The 26,089-nt window shown below is 37.2% G+C and overlaps 1 protein-coding gene across 7 annotated transcripts in view; it reads right to left on the minus strand.

The window, feature by feature from the left end:
• FAM174A (family with sequence similarity 174 member A) overlaps positions 1–26,089 on the minus strand; it is a 53,964-nt gene that overhangs the window by 23,684 nt on the left and 4,191 nt on the right. For 2 of the 7 annotated variants that reach the window (XM_030004225.2, XM_030004226.2), the window contains exon 2: positions 20,641–20,772. In XM_030004225.2, the coding sequence (XP_029860085.1) occupies positions 20,641–20,772 (132 nt within the window). Of the gene's footprint in view, positions 1–5; positions 5,815–14,774; positions 16,710–20,421; positions 20,535–20,640; positions 20,773–26,089 lie in introns of those variants that run through there. The other 5 variants (XR_003921891.2, XR_005931552.1, XR_003921892.2 and 2 more) reach the window with 5 other exon arrangements.

Genomic DNA, 26,089 nt, shown 5'->3' on the forward strand with positions numbered 1-26,089 from the left:
GTCAGAGATGCCATTTGTTAACAAACCTGAAATCAGAATTTGCACTCTGCTTAAGAATTGAGACTCCAAACAAAAAGTAAAAGGAGGTATTGAGAGTCCTACAGTTGAATGGGGGCTCATCGGAGGGTTTGGTGCTCCTTATTCCTCCCTCCAGGTCCTGGTGATCCCCTTGAAATAGGGACCCCGGGGCTTGACCCTTGGTGCTGCCACCCTGTGGCCAAGAAAATGACTAAGGATGATCCCTAGAATTTCTAAGCTATTACGCATCAGGAAGTCAAGGATTTTTTCTTTAACGAGGAAAAAAGAAAAAAAATATGGAAAAGTGTTTATTCCCATAGAGAATGAAACCAAAGGAAAGGAAGGAAATGAATCAGGCATGGAAACCTTGGATACCAAACAACAAACATAAACTGCTTAACATTGAAGCGACTCCAACTAAGTATTAGCAAATATGCATTCTAATTTTCCCACATACTTAGGTTGATCTGCAAAGTGGAGCTCTATATACACATCTGTTTTTAGGGATTCAACTTCCTTTCAGAAGGATTAAGTCACCAGTAACATTAATTCCTGGCTATCCACTACTTCCTGCTGCTGCTGTGGCCTAGAAGAGCCAAGCAGCAGCACTGAAATTCATTAAGTGTGTTTGTCCCTTGTGTGGCTGAGGGATCCAAATTCTTTTCAAGACCTCTGACTGTGGGAAGTCAAATGCTGCCTCTCCGTTTGCTGCAAGCACTTTTCACTTGCAGCTGCTCTGACTCAGCCTCCCTAAAATGTCCTGTCTGTCCACATTCAACGCAGTATGACCAACCAGTATTACTCTTGGACATGCAAATGGGAATCTGGTGCGTTAATTTCTCCTCCTCTTTGCCCTAAACATCCATAATTATGTTTAGGACTGACATGCTGGAGCAATCACTCCCTGGCCAGCAGCAGGTCCCCTAACTCATCTTTTAGTCCAGCCCAGGGATTGCACAGATTGTGGGTAAACTCTGCAGTGTCCTCTGGAATCCATCATCCCCAGAGTTCCTGTTAGTTAGGTGTTCAGGCATTACTGGTAAGGTAATTCCTCATTCAGAATAAAAATGACCCTTCTTATTCTCATATTTCATTATTTATTTACATAGAACTACACTCATTAGCCATCCAATAGAATCTACTTTAGTACAGGAAGACCAAGTCCAACCATCTAATTTGTGTTACACAGTAAGACAGGATGTATCTTTCCCTAGTTCAGAAAAGACACCTTACTTAAAAACTTAACAACTTAAAGTTGTTACATCCTTTTAAAAATAAAGTTGTCACATCTCTAAATAAAGGGGATGTAACATCTTTTCATAAGAAAAATAAAAGGAAAGCTTCTGCTCTCACTTTTCTTTAGTGAAAGATCAGAAGTGGTTAGACTAGCAGAGTTTATGATTTGCCCTACCAGATGCAGTTTGTGGCAGTTGGTAGTGGACAGTACATCTTGTAGCTGTAAAATGAAGACACTGCTGCTTCTTGTCTATTATCCCTTGTCTGCTTAGCCTGCTTAGTTTCCAAGCTCTTGGTCTGTTATTATATCTATGTTGAACCATTTATGTTGAACCATACACAGCAAATCGTTGATTCTACCTGAGGCACCTTTATCCTTCTTATTAGAAACATTTTGTAGGTAAAGAATAAAACCAAATACAAGTGGCTGGGAATAAAACAAACCAGGTGTCTACAAAACAGAGCACATAGCTGTACCGCAGCAAGCCAGACTGCTGACAAGCATCTATTACAAACTGGAGTAAAGCATATCCTCAGACAGAATATAAAATTTACTCCTGCCAGATAAATGGTTCCTTCAACATTTCAGCCTGCCAAGCACTAAATTTCTACCCAGTCATCCTTGAGCAATAACTATTGAATTCTAGATAATTCATGCAGTTCACAGATCCAGCTTTGTAACAGCTTATTGAAAGCAAATCAATTCAGTTTCTCTTAGAGAATGAAGCTGAAACCTGCAGAAAGCATACTCCAAAGACTGGTCTTTCTTCTCTTCACACCATATCATATCCCTTACCCTCAAAGAAATCCCTCTTCCTTCAGAAGAATCTTCAATAAAATATTCCCTTCCAAAACAATCACAAATTTAACAGTTCCCAAGTTCATCCTCCTTTTTTTCTCCTGATTACTAGCTGAGTTCTCCAAAGATAAATAACTTTTCTTTAACCATACCAAAAGAAAGTTGCCCCCTTGTGCATATACACTGCAATACAGTCCTTAATTACATAATCAGAATGTATTTTTCCCAAAGGACCCTGCTTCATTCAGCATACCAGATGGAGTGCACTCGAGGAACTAAGGATACATGGTGATTAAAGATCTATGCACTTTATGACAAGGTTAAAAGGAAAAAAAAGGGAAACAAAATTGAACAACACTCTACAGAAACAGATTCTACTCCAGGCTCTGCCACTGAGTTTCCAGTTGATACTAAACAATCTTTTAACTCAAAATTTGTCCACTTTGTCCCTCCCTATGCATTTCTCATTTTCTGAATGATCAAATGAAGATTCTGGCTCTGATCTGCAAAAGTTCTTGCAACACAATGATGAATAAAACAACACATACTTAGAGCATGTGAAATGCTTCAACACCCTGAAGAATCATTTCTAGCTGTTTGAACTGAAGCAGATTTACTATAATAGTAACACTTTAGTCTCTCACAGTCTCAGTACCCTATCTGTAAAATGGGAATAATAACTTTTGGTGTTTCTGTGAAAAACAATTTGATTTTATTAATTTGAAGGTCTAAGCCACTGTTGGCATGGGTGTCTTGGAGGAAAGCCAAGAGGAAAGTATTAATTGCTTATGTAGAAATACATTTGAATTCAGGAATATGGCCTGTATCATGCAAACATGTGAGGAAAACAATACACTGAAAATTTATTTATTAATTGAGTTTCTTCACCCTGCAGTAAGCAAGGAAAGTCCTGTGGAAAAAATGTTATATATTCAGTAATAATGATATTATCATTATGTTTATACCTGAGAATTAAATTAATCTTACGCAGAAAACCTGTATGATACTTTCCAACATTTAAGCACTTGATCTTTTATTGTAACTTCAACTATTTTTGACTTCTTTGCATGCAATGTGGACACACACATGCACAAGCCGTGAGAGAAGCTAACAAGAGTCAGAGAACTTCTATTTGAAATGATGCCTTTATACATATTGACAATTAATTCTCAACTAAGAGATCAACTTGAAAGGTTTTAAGATTAAAAAAAAAAAGAGGTGTGTAAAACCAGACCTCTAACCAGTTACTCTCAGCAAATGCAGAACAGCATAAAAGGGAAAACCAAACTTCTGATCATGAAGAAGGCCAAAAAAACCCCTTACAGTTAGTGACATTAAATATTACTTGGAACAGATGTTATTGAATGCATGTAAAGATTTACATCTGTCTTAAACACAGACTCATATCAAACAAGAACCTTCAAGCAAGTGAATTTATTTTTGAAGATATCAAGGAATTTGATTGCCTAGGGAAACCTGATTTTTACTCTAATACAAAACAAAGAATAATGTTTAATAAAACATGTAGTTGAATTTTCAGTATTGTACCCTGCCATTAAATATGCAATTGTCGTTTTTAAGTTGAACGAGTGCTCCTCTTCTTGGTACACTAAAGCGTCTAACCTGCTGAATATCTGTTGTTCAACACACATGTGAAAGTGGTTTGCAAATTCTTCGTATGTTGTAAGTTATCATTTAAATACATCTACTTCAGAATGAGCCAAAGCTCTATAGTATGTCAAATTTCGCTTAGTACTACTAAGTAACACATAATTTATTGACATGAATAGGGTATCGTTTCTGCCTGCATACTTCCCTAGGGAATGGCTTTCCAGTAGCCTAGTACAGTTACCAGATTTTTCCAGACAAACTGGAATTCCATTACTATAATTTACAGTGCTTCAAGATCTTAGATGAGCAGAGATGTTAGACATAGTTTAAGTCCAGTTGACCTATGTGGTAATTTAGCATATGATTAAGTGCTCTGATAAGTTTGTTTGTTTGAAATAAGCATAAATATTAATGCCCAGTAAGAATATTGCAAGGCAGAGCTGTGAGTAGTGGTTATTCTGGAGTTAAATGCGTACACTGCTTTTAAATAAACTGTTTCTCCTCTTAGTACACTGTGTTGAGAATGTAGAAGAATCTGTCCCAGAGCTCCTTAAGAGGGAATTAAATACATTGTAATGAGATATAAACCCATCATGCCTAGATTACTCCTTCACATCAAATCTAGATTTGAAATGAAAATGTTATTATCTGCTGTTTGTTTGAGCTTATGTCTGTCTGAAATGAGCTTGGTTGCCCTGATTGCATTCACCTTAGAAAAATATGTCACAAATATGAGACAAAGACTTACAAAACTGTCCTGTTTGCACATGCCTGAGTGACTACATCGAGGTCAGTCTGCTAGGCCAAATTATTCCCAAGCGTTTATTTAGGCTACACAGCTTCACCTGTATGCAAATAACATTCCCACATGGCAAGATATCAGTATATCTCCACTCATGCCTACGCTAATAAAACACACAGGGACTGCTAAATCAAGATTTAAGACAGAGGAAGGCAGGATCTAAGGCAAAACTCACAAGATTTGCTCTAAGTTTGGCAAGTCTGTTCTGGGCCTTTTCTCACTACCAAGTCATCGGCACCTTTCTCATCTATCGTGTAGGGTTTTTAAGCTCTGCCTGCCATTTACCTTCAATGTCCACACAAACCTCATTGAGCCAGTATGGTGCATCAACCTATGATCTACAAGGTGGAGGTAGAGAAGACAAAGCTTTTACCAAGTAGAACTTCAAGAGACATCTAGTAAAGCACAAGAGAGACAGCTAGTGAATCTGCAAGAACTTGGTCAGAAAGAAAGAGTAAGTTGTTGTCCAAGTAGTTTTGAGTTGTTGGCAGTTTTTGAGCCTACACCCACCATTGTTAAAAAATTACAGGTATACAGGCTGATCCCCTCAACTTCTGTACCCATAAATTTTTGGGTGCAGAAGGTTACGTTCCTGAGCCAGTTGTTGGAGCTGGTGTTATGTTGAATTCAGCAATCTGCATTTTCTGGGCTTTTGTTGCAATCCTGAAGCAGGCAACACTAACCTTCAAGGGATGAGCAGCACAGCAGTTTGATACTGCACGCTTAACATGATTATAATCACGGTCTGTTGCACCACCTGAAACATTTAGTGTAAGGGCCACAGAATTCAGGACACATATCCAACAGTGCCAGCCCATAGACAAGAAATCCAGTGACTACAACAGGGAGCCTCCTGTCACAATCAAAAGAATAGAGTGAAATGACAGCATTGTCTCAGCAGAAGTGATTAATGCATACTTACATTAAGCCTACTGGCTGTAAACAACACTCGTGTATGAGTATCAGAACTCCAGTAGCTGTCTCCTGTGATAAGCTAGCACCTGTTTGAAACATGGGGCAACAACTACAACATTGTCAGCAGCACTGCCTTACCTCTGTTGCTCTGGTGCCTAATGTTGTTCTGTACAATCATCAAAGCTATTGGAAATAGTGGGTCCTTAACTTCTGCCAGGTGATTATGAACTAGGCCTTCAGGCATCTCCATACACACCAGCTTTGCCTTCTGCACTGGCAGGATTATCATGATCTGCTGCACACTTTGTAATTCACATGAGGAACGGCAAACCCATCCAACCTGGTGGCTTGCAGGTTCATACATTGTTTCTGGACAGTGATCCTCCTCAGGAGGGCATCTCATAGGACAGATATGTCTCCTTGCCAGCACTTACTACACAATAGAAAGGGGTGGATTTGTGGAAAGAGGGAGGAAGACAGAGGAGGAGGGAGGGAAGGAGGGGGAAGGCAAGACATGGAATTGTTCATAGTCCAGCAAAATGCAATCACTTGCTTCATATATCCAGTACATCCTAATGCCACCTATGAATGATACCTATGCAAGGAGGTTCACCTTTCCCTTCCTTTCATGGCTCCCCAAAGGCAGGACCCTCCATTCCACTTCGTATTCCTCCAAGCGATCTGGACACAGCCTCTCTTCCTTGAAAAGCTAACAGCAGAACCAGTCACGTAAAAGGTGGCATTTAGATGTCACAAAAAAAGAGAGAAAATTATAGCCTTTCCAAGACAGAAAACCCGTATGTTGTTATGTGCAATTATTTTGTTGCTCTTCCAAGTGCCAAAGTGTACCTAAATTTGCAATAAAAGGTGAAGAAATATGTTGGCAGTACTGCATCAGTGTTCCATGGATAGCTGTTTATCCAGTGAAGGGTACTTCCCTCTGTGTTACTAGGATCAGCTCACAGAGCTTGCCCGCTGTGAAGACCAAGTCCTTCTTCACAGCAGTTTCACTGCATGACTGGAGGGGTCCACTTCCGGGTTACACTGGCCAAATGACTTGGAAAAAAAGCCCTCAAAGAATCCCAAACTAAACATGTTTCTTGAATACTTGGCTGATAAGGAAGAGGAAGCCTGGCTGATTAGAGATCAGTTTGAGAGCTGCTGCTGAAGAGAAGTCCCTGCTGGCTGACAACAGACAGGTTAAAAAAAAAAAAAAAAAGCAAACCAAAACCTTGGGCTACCAGCCAGCTCAGCCAAGCAGCTAATAGTAGAGTGCTAGGGAGTATATTCTGGAAGGAACATTTCGCTACAAGGTGGGCTCCCAGCTCTGGCTGGTAACATCAGTGGACAGATGCTCTGTCAGTGTTGATAGTATACCCGCAGCCACACAACTGTGCCAGATGTATCCGTAACATTATCCAGAAGTATCCTTGGGATAAAAGCTTGTGAGTCCTGTTTTCATCATTGTTGGTACCAAAATACCGCTTCTCCCATTAAGAACATATAGGCTGAACATTGACTTTCCTTCTGTATTTCAGGACTTTCTGCATTAGGCATGAGAAAGTGCCATCTTCTTGCCACAAACACCAACGCTCTTGTGAAAGTCTTGCTGTAGTCAGTAGTTTATTTTGTAAACTTCAAGCTGGTACAAGTAACTAGAAAATATGACTTCACCATGTCCATAAAGTTCTTATAGCATACATATTTCATCCCTATGATCTCTTAGTGAGATCAAATAACACCTTAGGTACTAGACTCCTGATTGCTAGCTAGGGAGAAGAGAGACATGCATACCTTGGAGGCTTTGCTGCAGATTTTTTTTAAGGGGATGTTATTATTTCAGTGCATGGTCACAGAGTCCCTGACAAGTCTGCCATGCAGATTTCTAGGATACTTGTCAACAAGATACAATTTTGAAAGGTGCAAAGGACATTATTGGCACAAGCAATAATGATCAAAATAGTCTATTATCAATCCAAAATGGTCTTGTTGGTGAAAGGCTAAGCTTGTACAAAGCATGTACTCTCTTCCTTCTGCTATTAGAGTTGCAACTTCACTCTGAAGCATAAAGTTTATATTGCTTCTTCTACATACAAGACTGTAGTGCACTGTCAGTCTGATACTTTAAATGAAAAATATCCTCCAAACCAAATATTCAAGTCAAACCCTGAAAATATCAACTATTACCACCTTGCCATTTAACTAGAAACAGATTTTAAGAAGCTGTAGATTTAACTTTGCTAAATAAAACACATTCACAGTACCCTTCTCTTGCTTTTGCCCACTGGAGAATGGTATGTATGCTACCCAACACTGAACTTGTGTTTGCTGTGAGAAAAGAAACAAAATGACAACCCTAAATGTTTCAACAGGATTTTGGTCTAAAATTTCATATTCAAGGCAAGTCTCACACTTTGGCATAAGGCACGGTTACTTTACTACAGTGACCGTTAACACCCCTTGCACTTAAAAGCACAGCTGAGGTGACAGAACAGTGACAACTGCAACATTACCCAGCTAGATGGCCTGAATCTTCAATCCTAAAATTTCCTTTTTCTGGAAGAACTGTTAGGTTAAAGTCCTAGATTATGAATCAGAGGGGGAAAAAAAGGTCAAAACCAAACCTTTGTGACTTGCAAATTTTAATCAGAATTTTGCCCTTTTATGATTTTAGAAAGAAGACAAAACTGAATCCAACATGGGAATTTTTATGTTCATTTAAAATTTGAAATGTTACGAACAATTTTTTTGTGATTTGAGTTACGGTATCTAGCCATGCAAATGGGCAGAACATTATCTGCAGTGTTATAAATTGAGAAAAATATTTCAATTTCACAGGTACTGAAGACAGATATATCTGCACCAAGGACAACATAGTTTATATTCGAATAGCAAAATAAAGAACAACACATTTTATAATTAACAAGTTTTTCATATATCCTACTTTAGTTTTCTTTTTCTTGAAACTTGTATCAACACAAGTGAATTTAAGAGTTTTTCTTAAGAACAGCTAGAGTTGCCACAGTAATCAATTAAAATAATAATCACTCTCTGCTATTTATATGTAGAAGACTATAAACACTTTAGTTACATCAATATTGCACACTGGAGCTCAGGTATTTCTGTATTATGTTAGTAGAGACCATATAACATTGCAGCCAGAATCACCACAGCTGCTCAGGCAAACAAGCCCTGCTCTCATAGCACCTCCGGGAAAATGAATGCGGTCATGTCCTAGCTTGGACTAAACAAAGCTCCAGAACCTCCACCCTGCTTGCAGATGTAAAGCAGATGTGTAGTTATTCATATTTAATTTAGAATCCCATTTTCTGCATGTTTACTTTCTAGCATTGAACAGTTCCGATGCTGCTACAAAATCTAAGGCCCTAAATCAATAAAAGTTATTTAGAGCACCACAGTTGAAAATGTGACAACTTCTTATCTTTTATATGGGTAGGGGAGGAAGGAAAAAGGTTTTAATTTCTTATGTTTGTAAAATTCAGAAAATGGATTGAATGCAAACCATGGAAGTTACACATAAGCCTCCAATCACTGAGGTAACAGCTAAGACTTCAGACCATCCACTTCCATCTCCTCTGGGGGAAAACTGTGTGTAAGGGGAAACACCAACCATTATTTCAACAGCTGCAAATACCAGCAGAAAAATTCAAACATGCATTCTGCACTCATAAGATGCATAAGTGATTAAGGCCAAGTATTGCTTCAGCAGGAAAAACAAGTTGTTAACTACTGCTGTGTGAGAACTAAATCTATACGGTGTAAAACAGCACTTCACAAATATCTATGCATCCAAATAAGCTGTCTTGGATAAAAATAGGCATGTTAAATAGGCCAGATAGAGTACTGAGCTGATGCAGATAGGCTGCATTCAGTATTTAAGTTGGATTATTCCTGGCTTGGTTTCTTTGCATGGTCCAGCATTGCCATATACCCAGATACAACATGCATACAGAAGTTTTAAGTTTATATATCATTTAGCATGCTTAAGCACACTTTAATCAAAAGCTTTCACCGCAACACTACTGGGGTAGGTTGAAAGCCTTTTACATTGTGCTAGCAACCACACAGAGAGATTAGTGTGTAGATAGTTGATTCCTCATTAGTCCTGTCAATAAATAAATAAAAAAAAAGGCAGTGATCTTTTGCAAGGATAAGGATATGTGGGCTATGTATGCTGATATCACACACATACTTTCCATTGCTGCCATCTCATAAACAGCACCATCTTCTCTTTTGAACACTGCAATTCATGGAGCCTGTGAACAAGCCAGTTCATTTCCAGAATGAAATGTATTACATACCTACACTGTAAGAGTACTACAAAATAATTTGAGGGTGCTTTGTTTAGACAAGACTGAGGGGGAATATAATGACCTTGAAATATATGGCAGATCTGCAATAGAACAAAGCTCCTACCATTCACTAAGTGTAATAGGCTTAGAATTACTAAAAACAAGATTTAGACTACACATCAGGAAAAACAAAATTAAAACCCAATTTACTAGAAAGGACAGTAAGCTTTGAACTAGATTTCTCAACTTACCTAAACAACCTTCATACTTGGAAGTACAAGACTAACTTTCAGAAACATTGCAACAATGTCAGTATATTTGTTCCTGCTTTGATCAGTAGGTTTAACGTACATCTTCACAAAACTGTGTTTTCTGTGTTTAGAAAGACGAGGGGCCTTTGGACTCTATCAGAGTACAGAATAAGAACACCTGTATTCGGTCTGAACAGCAATCCACCTAGCCATGCATCTTTTTTTGGTCAGTGGCCAATGCAGGTTCAAGAATAAGATCAATGCAACTGTATTGCACTTTCCTGCAGAATCTCCAGGTTTCAAAACATTTGTGGCATACAGGTTTTTGAATGAAGTAATCTCTTACAGAAGTCTGTGCTAGCCTAAAGTGCCTAAAATTAGGAATTTCATAAAGATTCCTCATAAATACTATTTACCTTACTTATAAGCTTTTTTGCTGGATTTTTTTTTTTTTTTTTAAAGAAAACGCTGTGGAAGAGATAAAGAGTCTGTTTGTTAGAAATGAGTAATTCTTTGTACAACGCATGATCCAGTTGGATAGCTGTTGAACTGACACTGGCTTTTCCTTAAAACATGAACAACGAAAAGCTTGGGTGAGAATGTGTACTTTTTCATCCTCTACCTTTTTTGGATCAGGTTTTCTGAAGCTACATTGCATGAATATTTGCTTCTATTAAACAGAATGAGGCTTAGGGAAGAAGATCAATAAACAAAGTGCCCTTTTGGAATAAGAGTTCAAAAAGATCTCTGGCATAATTTTTTTGACCTCAGACTATGTCCTTGCCATATACAGAATCATAGAGTATCTCGAGTTGGAAGGGACCCATAAGGATCATCAAGTCCCTGCTCCTCACAGGACTACCTAAAACTAAACTGTAAGACTAAGAGCATTGTCCAGGTGCTCCTTGAACTCTGACAGGCTTGGTGCCGTGACCACTTCCCTGGGGAGCCTGTTCCAGTGACTGACCACCCTCTCAGTGAAGAACCTTTTCCTAATGTCCAATCTGAACTTCTCCTGATGCAGCTTCATTCCATCTCCTCATGTCCTATCGCTGGTCACCAGAGAAAGATCAGCACCTCCGCCACTGCTGCCCCCCTTGAGGAAGTTGTAGACTGCGAGAAGGTCACCCCTCAGCCTTCTCTTCTCCAAGCTTAACAAGCCAAATGACTTCAGCCGCTCCTCCTAAGTCCTGCCCTCAAGATCTTTCACCATCTTGGTTGCTCTCCTCTGGGCACACTTTAATAGTTTGATGTCATTCTTATACTGAGGTGCCTAAAATCGCACATGATACTTACTCCAGGTGGGGCCACACCAGGGCAGTGTAGAGTGGGACAATCACTTCCCTCAACCAGCTAGTTATGCTGTGCTTGATGCACTCTGGGACAGTTGGCCCTTTTGGCTGCCAGGGCACACTGTTGACTTGCATTCAACTTGCTATCAACCCAAATTCCCAGATCTCTTTCTGCAGGGCTGCTCTCCAGCCTCCCCTCCCCCAATTTGTACATACAGTCAGGATTACCCCATTCCACGTGGATAATATGGCACTTGCTTTTGTTAAATTTCATAAGGCTGGTGATTGCTCAGCTCTGCAGTCTATCCAGAGTTCTCTGGAAGGCCTCTCGACCCTTGAGGGAGCGCACAGCTCTTCCTAGTTTAGTGTCACTGGCGAACCTATTTCATGTACATTCAATTCCTGCATCCAGATCATTTATAAAAACCTTACATATATTGCATATTGTACAAAGCATACTGTCATAAGCATCCAAAAGGTTTGTGCCAAAAGCATAAGCCTTTTGGTTTATACTCTTCTGATGGAAGAAAGCAGGAAATCACATGCAAAAGATTTCATGATTTAAGAACCTCATTTGAACTTCTCCATCCATCCTGATATCTTCAAGAAATCTTCTCATTTTACTATGTCTTAAAATAAGAATGCTTTAAGATGTAAGCTAAACAGTGCAAGCCACTTGAAATAGATGAGCAGCTGTGGACACAGAAAAATCACAAAAAAATCTCAGAGGACAGCACTCCGGAGAGATCTGGGTCAATTCTGCAGGGGTTTAGCAGTTAACAACTTGGAACAACATCATCAGTCGTATCATGACACAAAAAGTTTGTAGCAAACAGCAGTCTATTCTAAAACTATGAAGCAATCCACTCACGCTGGTTCTTTAGAGACCTGGGTCTTTCAGTTGGCTGATATATTGGAGTCCTTTCCTGGCTCTTCCTAGTCAACAACAAAAATAAAAATGCTTTCTGACTCTTCTGACTCATGAATTTCTCATTCCCATACCCATTCATAGTATCTGAGGGTGTATACTCCATTATCCTGTCAAGGCACTGAACTAATACCTTCAGACTTGATCAGGAACTACATATTCTTGTACATGCTATGTCTTGAATTGCACTAATGAAGAAAAAAGTCACAAAGCCCTAACAAACAATAATAGATATACCATGACAGCTTTAATACTGTAAATTTGTAAAGGTACCTTTTAACTACCTTTTTTCTTTGAATATTCCAAGCTTTTTCTCCACATTCCATTTCTGTCTCCAGAAATTCAAGTTATTGAAGAAATCTAGCCTCTCCCCCAGCTTATTTCCCATTAAACTTGGGCTATCTCATATCCTTAAGGAGCTTTATTTCAACACATCAGCTCCCATTCTTTACTGGCCTATTAACATCTTGACTCAAATGGGGATAAAACTTTCCATGCATGGCTACTCAGTTATACATTTCATAATTAATTGTCTCCATCTTTTTAACCTTGTGTTTTACATCAAATTGTAAAGTGGTAAGTACACTTGATATAAACTTTAGTCCCATTTACACACACGTCAGTTACTGGCCTCTGGGGTGGCATACTCTTCCCAGAATTTTTGAAAAAAATGTTAGGCTACCGTAAGAACAGCTTATCAGCCACAGCTGGAAATACTACTGATGGTGTTGCACATATCAACAGGGGCTGCAGCAGAGCAGATTTCCAACTGTTAAGACCAAGACACATACAACACTGGTTATTTTTGACTAATTTTGTGTCTGCAAAAGCAATGAGAGCCAATTCAGCTATTGAAATTAGATATGGTCTGAACGAGGCTGAAGAAGTTTACACCATGGACCATGTAGTATCTGGCATACTAGAAAACAAAACTGTCACAACTTATTACTAGTTGTATGACTGCCTTACAGATGTTTATCTTACAAAATAGATCCACATAATTTTTAAGGCATGAATCCAAGAAGCCCACATAATTGTTTGGAAAATTTGTTGGTTCCCCCCTCGACCCCGAAAATTTGCTTAGAAATGTAAATAACCTGTTCCATTTTGGTTTTCCTTCAGGAAAATCTAAAGATTTACTTGCAGGAGACGCAAGAGCTTACAAACTCTTTGTGTTTGCATTTTCAGTGTTTCTACCATACTTAAACAGTTCAAGTATCTATGCTTAGCAAGCGTAACAGCTGCTCAGGATGTATTCAGCTCAAAGCCTACAAAGATTCTACAGAATTAAAACAACTAGTTCTAGGACGTCAGGAAAACAGTCTCTACTTCTACAGCTAACATGTGGCACCACTCGAAAAACTAAAGTCTAAAGAAAGACTGCAATTACATTTAGTTTTAACACTGATGGTTCCCTTTATAAATGGGAGCAACATGCTTTGCCTTCTGCTATTCTTCACTATGTCTCTAAATTCCCCAACTAAGACCCTCCGAAAATCAGTGCTGTGTTTTCATTTCAATTTTATCTTTAAGTATGGGCAGAAAAAGTTGGGTACAAGAGGAGAGGAAGCAAAATAAAGACTTGCATCTATTGTAAATACAATATATTTCCTAGCTGTGTGTGGCACATGGGCAACTGTAGATGAAAATGACCTTGGGAGGCTGAGTTGGCATCCATTACTTCAGACCTCATCTGAGTTGTTACTAGGGCAAGTAAGTAGGTTTTAATACAGCAAACTGGCTGGTACAGAGTTAAAAAAAGTCTACCACAGACAACTCCACACCCCATCACTGTAGAGATAACCTCAAAGACAAATAAGGTATTCCAGTTTTGTTCAAACAGCGAGAGGCGACTGAAGGATCAGGAAAAATAATCCCTCTTTCCCCATAGTCCATAAGACAGGAACTTTCAGGAAACATAGCCAGCCCCACCAATATTGCTATAGCAAGTTTATGCCTAGAGAATTAGCAATACATTTACACAGTAATTTTAATGAACTGGAATTTGAACATTTTGTCTGCATTATCAAGATTCCTGTGGAAACTTCAACACATTTTAAAAAAACTTAGGTCTTCCAGGTCTTAAACCTTATTCTTTTAATTTTTATGGCACTAACTAAAAAATAAATGTAATTGCTGGAAGCCAACTACATTCATGTGAATATTACTGCACATTTCACAGTAACAGCTACTTCTGATGTCACTTTCTCATTTTAAAGTTACAGCAAATTTAGTATTTGACCTAGATTGTATAAAGAGCACAAAATTAAACAAGGCTACCCAAAGGCTTACCTCTGCTTCACTGCAGGTCTGAACATTGACACCACGTGGACTACACCAGCAGCACCCTGAAGTCAGCAAGCAACAACTGTTCACACAAGTTGAAGACGGACCTCACAAAAAATTGACTCAATAGTTGTAATCAGTAGTCTTAACAGCAAAAAGATGTTGTAGTACTGTGTTTTACAAGATTATATTAACATCCTTAAAATCTAGTGTTGAAGTATCACACTAAATGCTAGGAACACTGTAAACAGTTTTTATTTGTTCACTAAAGTTTATACAAAACTTTCAAATTCAGTTTAAAAAAAGTCTCAACACAAAAGGCAGTAGTTTGGCTTTTTATTTGTAAGGAATAAAGCATCTCCTCAACTAAAATCACATTCTAACAATTCTGAGGAGTCCACAGAGAATATGCTTACTTACAATTTAATATCAGCAAAAAAATTTGTTAACATTCCAGATTACTGTAGAAAAACTGTATACCACACTTATGGCATACAAGATTTGTAACAAGCAAAAAATACCCTGTTTTAAAAGTAATCTCCCTTCCAAACAGGTTTTCATTTTAATGCACTCTCTTTCTGTAGGCTTTACATTTAGAATCCTCTATATACAAAAAGGTACAACAAAATGGTACAGTATTCATTGCAACAAATTAAGGATGCCATAATATACACAAATTAAATTAGTCCCCCCAACTTGCATAACCTCTTGCTTCTTATTCCTCCCATGAAGCAGCCTCCTTCTCTGGTTCTAAGATTAAGTTCTTTTCACTGAAAGGCACGTACTTCTCTACAACAGAAGAAACAGATGCATTAATCTGAAATACCCTGTTTCAAGAGGAACTTTAGCCTACATTTTTGAAGATAAAACATTACTAGAAAACCCATAGAGATGTAACATTTTATTATTAAATTTGCCTGTAAAAACTTGTAGTTACCATATTACTGTGAAGCAAAGTGCCATAAAACTCCATCCATTTAAACCTCCCAAATAGAGAGACTTACAAAAAACCCTGGGTTTTTACCATGTTGGATATATTTTTGAGCTTCCAAGGCTCCTGAGTTCCTATTCAAACTTTGGTAACTCTTGGTAGCATTCCATAACTGGAATGCTATCAAAAATAGAGTAACTGCTTTTCCTTGTGCCTTGCAGTACAGCAAGTAGTTTGTGTGTAAAGTGATTTAATGAGGATTGTAAACTATTAGTGTGATATACCTTTGAAAAACAAGGACATGATATTAGGATACTATACTTCAGTTGACATGTAGGTAAAGTTGCGAGGTGAGAAACTAAAGGTTAGAATTTCAAATTTTGACATTTAATAGTATGATATTGAACAAAATGGCTAAAACATCCCATTCAGGTAAGCTGCCCAAATCTGAAGAGGCACAGAGATTAGTGACATGGGTGATGATGACAGTGGGAGTACACTTAAATTGTATCTATGTTACAGAAGGCACTGTGGACTTTTTTTGATATAGCTCTGAAAGAAAACAGTAACACTTGAAGTAATAACCATTTCAGGACACCAGTATACTAACACTGTTGTGCTGGTTTTCGGAAAGAAGACAGTTTCTCTGCCTAGCCTTAGAAAGAGTCAAATAGACTTACCAGCTAACCCAAAACAAGCCTATAAGGATTTATAACATATGCATACTGTGCTGTAGAGTATCACCTTAAAAAAAAACCAAACTCATCTGTTTTAGCCAAGAAAAATGAAAGAAAAGTGGATACTACTTCAGCCTGTCAACAGATCACAAAGAAAGAAGGAAAAAAGACAACTATTTGCTAGATAAAACAATACTTTATAATTTGTTGTCCATAACAAATGTGTATGAACCCACCAGAACACGTAGATTAGAATTTCCTGTAACTGCATTTAGTTTTTTAGTGCCTTCCAGTTTGTTATGAGCTAAGAAACTGATGAACTGAATAAACTCACTGTTGACTGTAGTTAAGCAAGACTGCAACTGTGATTTACTTAACAAAGGACTAAACCCAAAAACCATTAAAGGCCCCTCTTCCTTGTTTCCTAATTAGTTGCTCCATGCCTGACTGCTATTTACACCACCTTAAAAAAACCCAACCAACCATACCTCTGAATTCTGCAAATGTCAGGACAAAGTGTAATGACATCTCCTGAGAATATCTGAGTACCATTATCATCAAGTTGTCCTCTGCGAGTCTGATTACTTATGCATTTTTTACTCCCTTTGGTCATTCTCAGCTAAGCAGTGACATGAAGACTGATTAATAAGCTTCAAAGGAGATGCAAAAGACTTAGTTGAAACACAGGGAAAGAAATTACATGAAAAAAGTACATTCCCAATTAAGGATTTTTTTTTTTTTTTTTTAAATTACTCTACACTAGTTTTCAAACTTCTCTCCCAGCAATGTCGTTGCTTTGCAAAGTTTGGACAGTATTTTATCAAGCTGTTCTAAAGAGATTTGTGGAGTGCATTCACATTGTTCAGCACTGTTTTCCTCCTACATACAAACACTGTTAAGACAAAAAGTAACTTTTAAAATTTTGAGAGCTTCTCCCCATAAAGCAAAACACAGCAAGCTCTCAACATACATAAACAGAGTATGTTCACATTATTGACTAAACATAACTGAAGTCCTTGTTTTCACAAGCTCCCAATATCAAGATAATGACTTTGTTAATTTAAGCACTTACTGCAGTTTCAAGATAGCTCAGAAAGTAACATCTTCTTCCTTTATTATGTATAGTTATTCTCTTCTGAAGGCATTACTTCTCATCCGTTTTGTCAGTTTTCCTCAGCAAGTTAACAGAAATGTGTTGAAATTAAGTTTGGTTAGGTCACTCAATTACTCCAATACAATTACTTTTCTTGCAATTTGACCGAAAGGTTGACATTACGATCTCTTCTGTGAGCAAACGTCAAATTTTAGGTCATTTTGCAGCCCCATAGGGCAGAAATAAAGGTATGCCTACACCACAGGTTACATCAATCTATTTACTCCAGACTATGATGTGTTCAAACATTACATGCCACTTCTCTCCACTTTTTCTGGGCTCTTTGGACTTTAGATCAAAACATCAGGTATTACTTTTTCAGCTGTAGCTGCTGCTTTTAAAATCAAATACTACTTATCTAGCAGAAGTTCTTTCATCAACAAGATACCACACTGTGTGAGGAACTGTATCTATTAAAATAAATACTTGATTTATCTTAAAATAGCTAAGCCATCAGCTACATGAAACACTACTACTGTATTCAAACTCTTTGTATCACATGTCACCCAAAGGACTATTTTTAAAATAGTCTGGATCAGTCATTTACTTTCAAATACTTCCAAATTGCCTGGTATAGATAAACTAAATGATGATTTGCTGCAGTACTTCAACTTAAAGAGGGGCTGAGTATTTGCAAATTAGGACAGGGGTTTTTTTGGTGTGTGTTTTGTTTTTGTTCTTTTGTTTGCAACTACAACACTAATAATGTGAATTTTTTTGTAGTTATCACAGTTAAGGGCAAGTGCGGTTCAAAGGCTGCTGGCTATAGTTATAAAGAGTTTGCTTTAATGCAAGTTAACATCTTCATCATAAACCGAATTAATTTCAACTACAGAACCATGAAAGTGTAGTGGAAAAAACATTAATTTAGGACATACTTTGACAAAATCCATATTGGGACCAGAGGCAGGGCAATCCATAAGGCAACCACTTCATTGAGTTTGAGTTTCTGAGATAAATTGTGAAGGGGAATGAATAGAGTATGCTCTACCTGATTGAATAACCATGATAGAAATATATAGGAGCCTTGGTACAGCCCTATTTAGATTTTACAAGTTCTCAGCTTTGTCTCTTAGATTGATAGGCAGTCAACAAGCATCACCCAAGAATGTTTGTGTGGCAAAAAGGGAAAAGTAAAATAAAAATAAGGACCTCAGTCTAAACCATACTTCCTTTTCTTACTGTTTTGACTTTTGTTTTGCCCTTATACATCCTTTCAGGGACAAGAATGAAATACCCAAGAATGAAGTAACTGAAGTATGTAAACCTTGTAAGAACAGTATCCATCTGCTTTACATACTTTGGTTACTCCATAAGCCGCTGCAAGACTATGATTGCAAAATGGATTTGTAACCATCTAAAAATACTGTGAATATTAGCTACTTCTACAGTAAAATACTTGAATGAAATTTTTTTCTCCCTCAAACTGAAGTGTTTAGAAATATACGGGGGGGGGGGGGGGAATCAGAAATGTGCCCTCTGAAAACCTCTGATATTATTTTAGTCAACTTTCCCTCTAGGGTTTTCATTGCTTCTATTTAAGGTACGCAAAGAAGGTTAAAGACACAGACACAATTACTCTGACACCTTGGGGCTGTTTTGTAGCTTCAGACTTCAAAAACACAATGTTGTTTATCTTAATATACCGTAAGCTTCAACCTACGAATTTTAGATTTATCTCCAGAATGAATTAAATTCAGACAGCAACCTACTAAGGCAAAAAAGTAGGGTTAAAAAATGCATGCTGCCATTTCAGTGTCTGGAAAACTTAATATAATCTCCCCAAAATTTCCAAAATAGGTAAATTGGAAGTTATTATAAGCAGTTGAAAAAAATCAGAACACTTATCTACATGTGTAAGACACATATTTAAATACCACTTATTAACACAGCCTCCTCTGTGCTAGAAGACACAGTGCATATACCTATTTAACATAAGAATATAGTCCCTTCAGATAAAATATGGCTTCTGAGACATAATTAGCTCCTTGAAATTTAACAACAAATACAACCATGCTTAATCTCCAAATAAGCATACAAAAGTATGAAGTAACCTCTATCACTTGAATACAACAATACTGTTGTTAATTGTATACTACTGTTTGTTAATGATGACTAGCCATATTATAATGTTCATTCCTAGTAAAAAGGTTACTTGATACTCCTGTAAACAAACATTTATGAGGAGTATCATGTTAACTGGTTATCAAATACCTCAGTCTAATAAGTATGCTGAGTTACAAGTTAAAAGATCGAAGAAAGACATCAAGGAATTCCAGTATATAATGTGACAATTACCTATTACGTAACAGGCATAATTTATACTGGAACAAGACTAGTAACATGGGGTAACTGTAAGTGCCACATGACTCTCTAATACAGCAGAGTGGTAAGTGGAGATATTCCAACCAGTTTCTTCTAATGTATGGGGGAGAAAAAAAAGGAAAGAGTGACTTTGACTTATGAAAAACATTTAATCTGAAAGATTCCCCCTAAGGAGACAAAGTTAAAAAAGACTGAACCTTTCACTTCAAGTTCCAGAACTGCATCCAAAGTTGTTTCCTGATAAACAGCAGAACATCTGACTTACTACTCCAATACTTTAATTCATCATGTATTTGAGACATCATGTATTGCATTTGTTGAATTGTTTTGCTTGAGACTTAATTCAGTTTCACATTAAACAGTGTTGAATCAATTACTAGCTGTGACTGGCAGAATTCATCATTTTATCTTTTCTGATACTTGACAGCAGTCCTCACTATGACAATTCTATCAAATTTTTTACTGTGTCTTTGCATGTGCAGTGTGATGGCATTACTCAGTAAGAAAACTTATTTTAAGTTTGAATTACATAAGTTTAAGTTTGAATTGATCATAATGTTTAAGTGTAAGGACAATAAGGAAATACAAGAAAATTTTCCTGTATCTATATATAGTTTCAGAGAGTGACTTAAGAATATGAACCTTTCTATGCAGCAGTACCAAATCTAAAACTTGGTACAGTCTCATCATCAACTAACTGCTGACTACTTTAGCAATGAGAAAGCAGAATGAAGCTGCTGGAAGACAAACTCACAGGACAGAATAAACAGGAAAAATTGAGGAGCCTCCAAAATAAAAAATAAAAAGAAAAGAGGTAAGAGGTAGTTGTCAACTTTAACATAAGCTTCAATAATGACACTGTATTTGTAACAAAATTATCCTACCTTCCTCTCCATTTCTCTGGAACTCACATGCTGAAGACAAATGGTGTTTATCTTCTTGCCCACTAAATTCTTGCCCATTTAAAATTCAAGTGATCTTGACATCCCTTCTCCAACTACATGCATATGAAACACAGCAGTGAGCCTTCTCAGTGAAGATGCTTATCATCCATACTCCTTCACTTTTATTGCTAGAAGTACATTTGGCTTCTATATACAAACCTTCGAGGATGATTGGCATCAAATAGTGTTGTATCATCATCATCATCTTGCTCTAATGGGGTCAGCTCCATGTTTTCTATGTTTGTATCCAAAACTCCGTATCTTCGAGTTTTTCTGTGTCGCCTTCTGAGCCTGAAATGTATTTTAAAACATTTAAGTTCTATAAATTCTTTGTTTTCTATTCCAACAACACAAGAAAACTATCCCTTAAAATACAGCTATATTGATACTTATCATAAATTTAAAAAACTTAGTGTATGTAAAGTGTACACACTTAGCTCTATGAAATTCAGAGGTCAGACAATTCTAAGTGTCAAGAGTTTAAACGAAATGATTAAGGCCAATAAGAATGTCATCTGTAGTTTTGTACAGAATTACTGTAGTGAATACAAAAAGCCTATACAGGCACTTGGCAGCTAATGCAAGAGCCACGTAAAAATACATGCAAAAGCATACTTCTAGCAGATCCTACAATGAGAAAAAAAAATTGTCTTGCCACATATTCTCTATGTGTTTTATGCATCTCTATAGAACAGCAGATCAAACCAAAGAGAAACTCAACAAAGCTATAGCAAAGACGTAACACCAGTCATGGGTGACATTGAAACTTTTTATTATCATTTGTGAAGTCTTTTATAGCTACCAAGTCAAAAATATTTATCATTACACTTTGGAATAAGAAAGAACTTGTAGAGTCAATGTCTTGTATGCTTCACAAAACACAGAAGGAAGCAGAAGTAATTCACATTTCAGAATTAAGCACAGTGCTTATCGTAAATGAACAGACTGTTTGCATCAGCTTTTCCTACTTTCTGTGGCTTCTCTGCGTGGCCCTGGGTCCCATGTGAGCCCCACACACACTAAACTGTTCCATTTGGCTTTGCAGAAGTATTCCTATATGCATCGAATATACCTTGCTCAAGTCTTTTAGGATCGGGAACTTGGACCACTAGCCACTCAGCAAACATTATGCAAAGCCATCTTTACAAAATGCTGACAGAGTCACTTTCAGCTACTGTATACTAGCAAACAGCAGCTACACGAAAGCTATTGGACTTAAAATAAAAAGAATATGCTTTCTAGGCATTCAGTGCTAAACTCAAAGGTGGCAGTAGCCCTTTCTTTCAGAAACTTGAGAATTTACAAATCCAAGCTAGGTGTGCCTAGGAAAGGTACCTACAACATTCAGGAAGTTCAATACTGGATGTTTCAGAGCTAATAATAAAAAAGATTACTTATGTATAACATATGCTACTATAGCATGTTCTATGATACTATGTATAATATATTATACTATTACCATACTGTGCATAATCAACTCTCTGCCCCACACTGAGGCACCACTTTAACCACCTTATAAGAGATGTCAAATATGACATCGAGACTCTCAGCTTCAGTTTCTGTCCTGAACTCTGGTGTGCTTAAATAATTTTTTTTAATATGCTTCTTGGAAAAGCATTCACCATTTCACACCAGGGAAGCTTTGAAAGAACACACAGCAGCATCTAGTCTTGGTTTAGACTATAGTCCAGTGAAATAGACCTCCTTTTGGAACTGAGAAGCCAACATAACCTTGTTAGGATGGGAAGGGTATAAAATACATACCTTTCTTCAAAGTGCTCCAACTTCAATATTATAAAAAGAAATAGTGAGCATGATCATTTCCTCTGCCCTAAATTATGATTTGAAACAGCAGCAACTGTTGTGCCAGGCATTTAAGTGCTTCAGCACAACTTAAAGTACCTAACTTTATTGTTTAAAGCTAAGGCTAATAATAAAGAAGCAAATTTCACCTATTGGTTCAAGACAAAGTTCCTTCCATTTTCTTCCATTTTTTCATCTGGTCTTTAGTCCTCAACATAGAAAGAAGTTGTATACTTCAAAGCACCAAGTATAAGAAAATTCTAAAACTTTAAGAGGAAAGTGTGATGAACAATATGGTTGTTTCACACATACCACTTCTTTTGTTTTGTTTTTACTACAGTAGAAGCTAAGCAGTTGGCTCTAGGACAAGCACTCCCAGATATTCTAGCAGACTAGAAAGAATTCCGAACACAAATAAAATAGGAAATGAAGGCGAGGCAGTTCATGCTATTTGTATAGCCAATATTTCTCTCAATCTCACTATAGACTTTACTTTCTTTGCTTAATGGGGTAAAAAGGAAAGTGAGCTGTGAGTGTGAGTCGAGAATAACCTAAGACAGTAACAGCAAATGTCCAGATTGCAGATAATGCAAAAATATCTTATCACAAGGCTGGCACTAATTTCTAAATTCAAAGAAATACTGTTGAAGTAGGGATAAAAGAATTACTTGTGACACAAAAACTTTCTCTGTATACAGATTAGTCAAAAGACTAAAGCTAAAAGAATACTGGAGATGCTTATGCAACATGCATGTATGTTCATAACTATGACACTAGAGCAGTGTCATGAGTGTTAACAAAACCTAACTTAAAACCTTTGACTCTGTGACCGTTAGGAAGAAAACCTAGGACAAAATCCCAATTTCCTTAAAGTCAGTAGCGCTCTCTATGCCTCTCATGAACTTAAGAGCGATAATTTTTATCTTTGTAGTTACTACGGATACCTTGGGGTCTAATAAGATAAAGTTAGGAAAATGGATTTAAAAGTACATAAAAAGTTAATGTTAAACTTCTATATACTCAGTCCCAATCCTTCCTCAAATACAGCTAACAGCAGTAGAAGAATCCACAAACAAATAGGAACAGGTATTACCTAACTAATGTCAGAGACAGCATAGATAAGATGACTGTTAAACTAAGAGATGAGCAAAATAAGAGAAACTAAGAAATGTTGGTGTAAAAAAAAAAAAGGCAGAAAGTATGTTAATAAATGAGAACTGAAGCAAAACAACAGGTCAAGTTCCAAGAACATCCAGTGCAATGGACTTGGGAGGGTGAGAAGGGTTAAAAAACCCCACAGAGTAAGGTAAAAACCTGTTACTACATAATATGTGACGACCTCCTGTTTGGGGGGCAGGGGGGATACAATTCTAAAACTGACTGCTGACAAAAATTTCAAAATCTCAGTCATCTCAGGCAGTTAAACGTTAGCTTAGATCCCAGAACTTCCTTGTACAAAAATGTATTCTCTATTACATAGCCCTAAGTTTTTTTGAATGCTTATCTGGTGTTATCATATACAAACCTCTTCTGAACATGTCTGCACCAAACAGTGGCAGAAGAATCATTAAAAAGCAAAAAGTAACAGGCAAAGGTACCTTTACAAGAATTTTCATTTTTACAAAGTCTTGAAAACTCACTGATTGCATCAACACATTGATAGGGTATATCTTGAGAAACTGCGGTATTTTCATTGTCAAATGCTACTTCAGTTAGAAGAGGCAAACTTCTTTCAAGCAATAAAGCGGTTCAAACAATTCTTACCTGAATCTGACACCAAGTAAAAGGGTCACAGCAATACTTGTCCTTAACTCCATCCAGAACATTAATTTAGCATAATAATTGTGTAAAGATATTTTTCCCAAGGATCTTTCCATGTATTTTCTGTGTAGAACATAGTGTTGTAGGATTTGCAGGATAATGACTGCTTATAAGCTGATCTAACTTAAACAGCCTCTAAATAATGTTCACCACCTTTTAGGGAAGTCCTGAACAAAGGAGATTTAAAGGTAGCCTGAAACAACCTACTCTGTCCTTAGACCATACCAGAGTGAAAAAAAACCACACTCCATTGGCAAAACCTAGCAAAACAAAAAGAAAATAGATTTTTGTTTTTTTCTCAAACAAGATGGCTTTTCAATGCTAATAATCACACGAAGAAGCTAGTGCTATTCATCAAGTCTGCAAATGCTTTCCAAAAAGTTCAAGACTTCCTCATTCTACTGTTAGATGATTCCACTCCATGCAAATTCAAGAAACTTAAATTTCAGAGGCTGGGATAAATCCATGCTGTATTAGTGCCATGAGTGAAGTCCTACTCTAGGAGCATAATCAGCACATTTTCTTAAACTAAGACTGACAAATACAGCAACACTGGCCTAACACAATTACTTAGATTAATAAAAGATTGACCAGGACTCACAATACATATATAGAATTTCTATCATGATTACACACATCATATATGGTATAGTCATTGCAAACTGCAAGCTTAACATCTAAATGTCTCTAAATGCTAAAAAGAAATCTTAGCACAAAATGACATTTTCCTGTAGTCACTTCCACCTATATAAGAGGAGAACTTCCACCTATATAAGAGGATTACACTATCCTAATTTGTCCAGGTGTAAGGTAATACACTTGCAGCAAACCACAAACACTTTAAACAAGATCAGTTCAATAAAGTGGTAATTGCTAATCACCCTGTCTTTTCAGGTAAAGTGTTTCTACTAGAAGCTTTTTACTGTTAGTAAACTCTACAATAAGCCAACTTCCTCAACTCATCACTCTTCAGCTTCACAATATTTTAGAGGACTCTGAGAAGTATGTGCCAAGGAAATTGCAGCTCTCCTATCGCCTCAACCTGCAAACAAATCTTACTTACGGGACAGTATATGCCTTCTCAAAAATGAAACTCATATTTTCTTGCTCAATAGCTGCAAAGGCAGACTACTTTCAAATAGGTGGATAAGTTATGGGAAACACTCACAGCTCAGCAAAAACGTCATGGAAGAGTCCAGTAACAGTCTGTGTGACAGCACTAAGTTTTATCTGTCCAACACTTGACCCAGGGTTGGGAAAGTTCCATCCTAAAGTTTTCTCACACGTTGTGCTACAAAACACGGTATACTTAATTCACATTCTCCCTTAATGCTTTTTTTTAAACTAAATTCATTTTTCCTGAACTATGAGCTATGTCCATTACAAAAAGTATTCTCATAAAGTTATTACTTGAAGTTAACTGAGCCTTTCTTCTGCAAAAGGCATGCATGAGCTACAGATTTCACACCCATGAAAGACATTCAGTAATCATCCTCCAAAAGGCTTATAAATAACTTTCTAGAAATTTGTTTCACATTAAAATCATAATACACAATTCATACTGAAACATATTTTGGATGACTTAGCATGGCAAATTATGTAGCACACTTTTCTCTAAAAAGAAGAAAAGCTATTTCACCTGAACTGCTACACCTGTTTTCTCATCACCTCAGAAAGACTGAAGATTTAAGGGCATGCACTTCTTCTTACACAAGCATGGAATAAGACCTTTATCTGCATAGGCTTTAAGTTAAAAAATGAAAGTCTCCAGACAGAGTAATAGGGAGAAAAACCAAAAGGATGTATGAATTGTAACTTTAGCTTTTCCATGCATCATGAAGGGCAATCACACACATAAGGTATTTTATGTAAGCATCAAAACTAAGAAGTAAAAAAGGCAGTAAAATTACACAGGTAGACTGAATAAGGCATCACTGTGTCTCCGTTTTCTTATTGCTAGCTCTGATGGATCTGCCGTATGATC

Source organism: Aquila chrysaetos, chromosome Z (genome assembly GCF_900496995.4).
Source record: "Aquila chrysaetos chrysaetos chromosome Z, bAquChr1.4, whole genome shotgun sequence".
NCBI classification, from domain to species: domain Eukaryota; kingdom Metazoa; phylum Chordata; class Aves; order Accipitriformes; family Accipitridae; genus Aquila; species Aquila chrysaetos.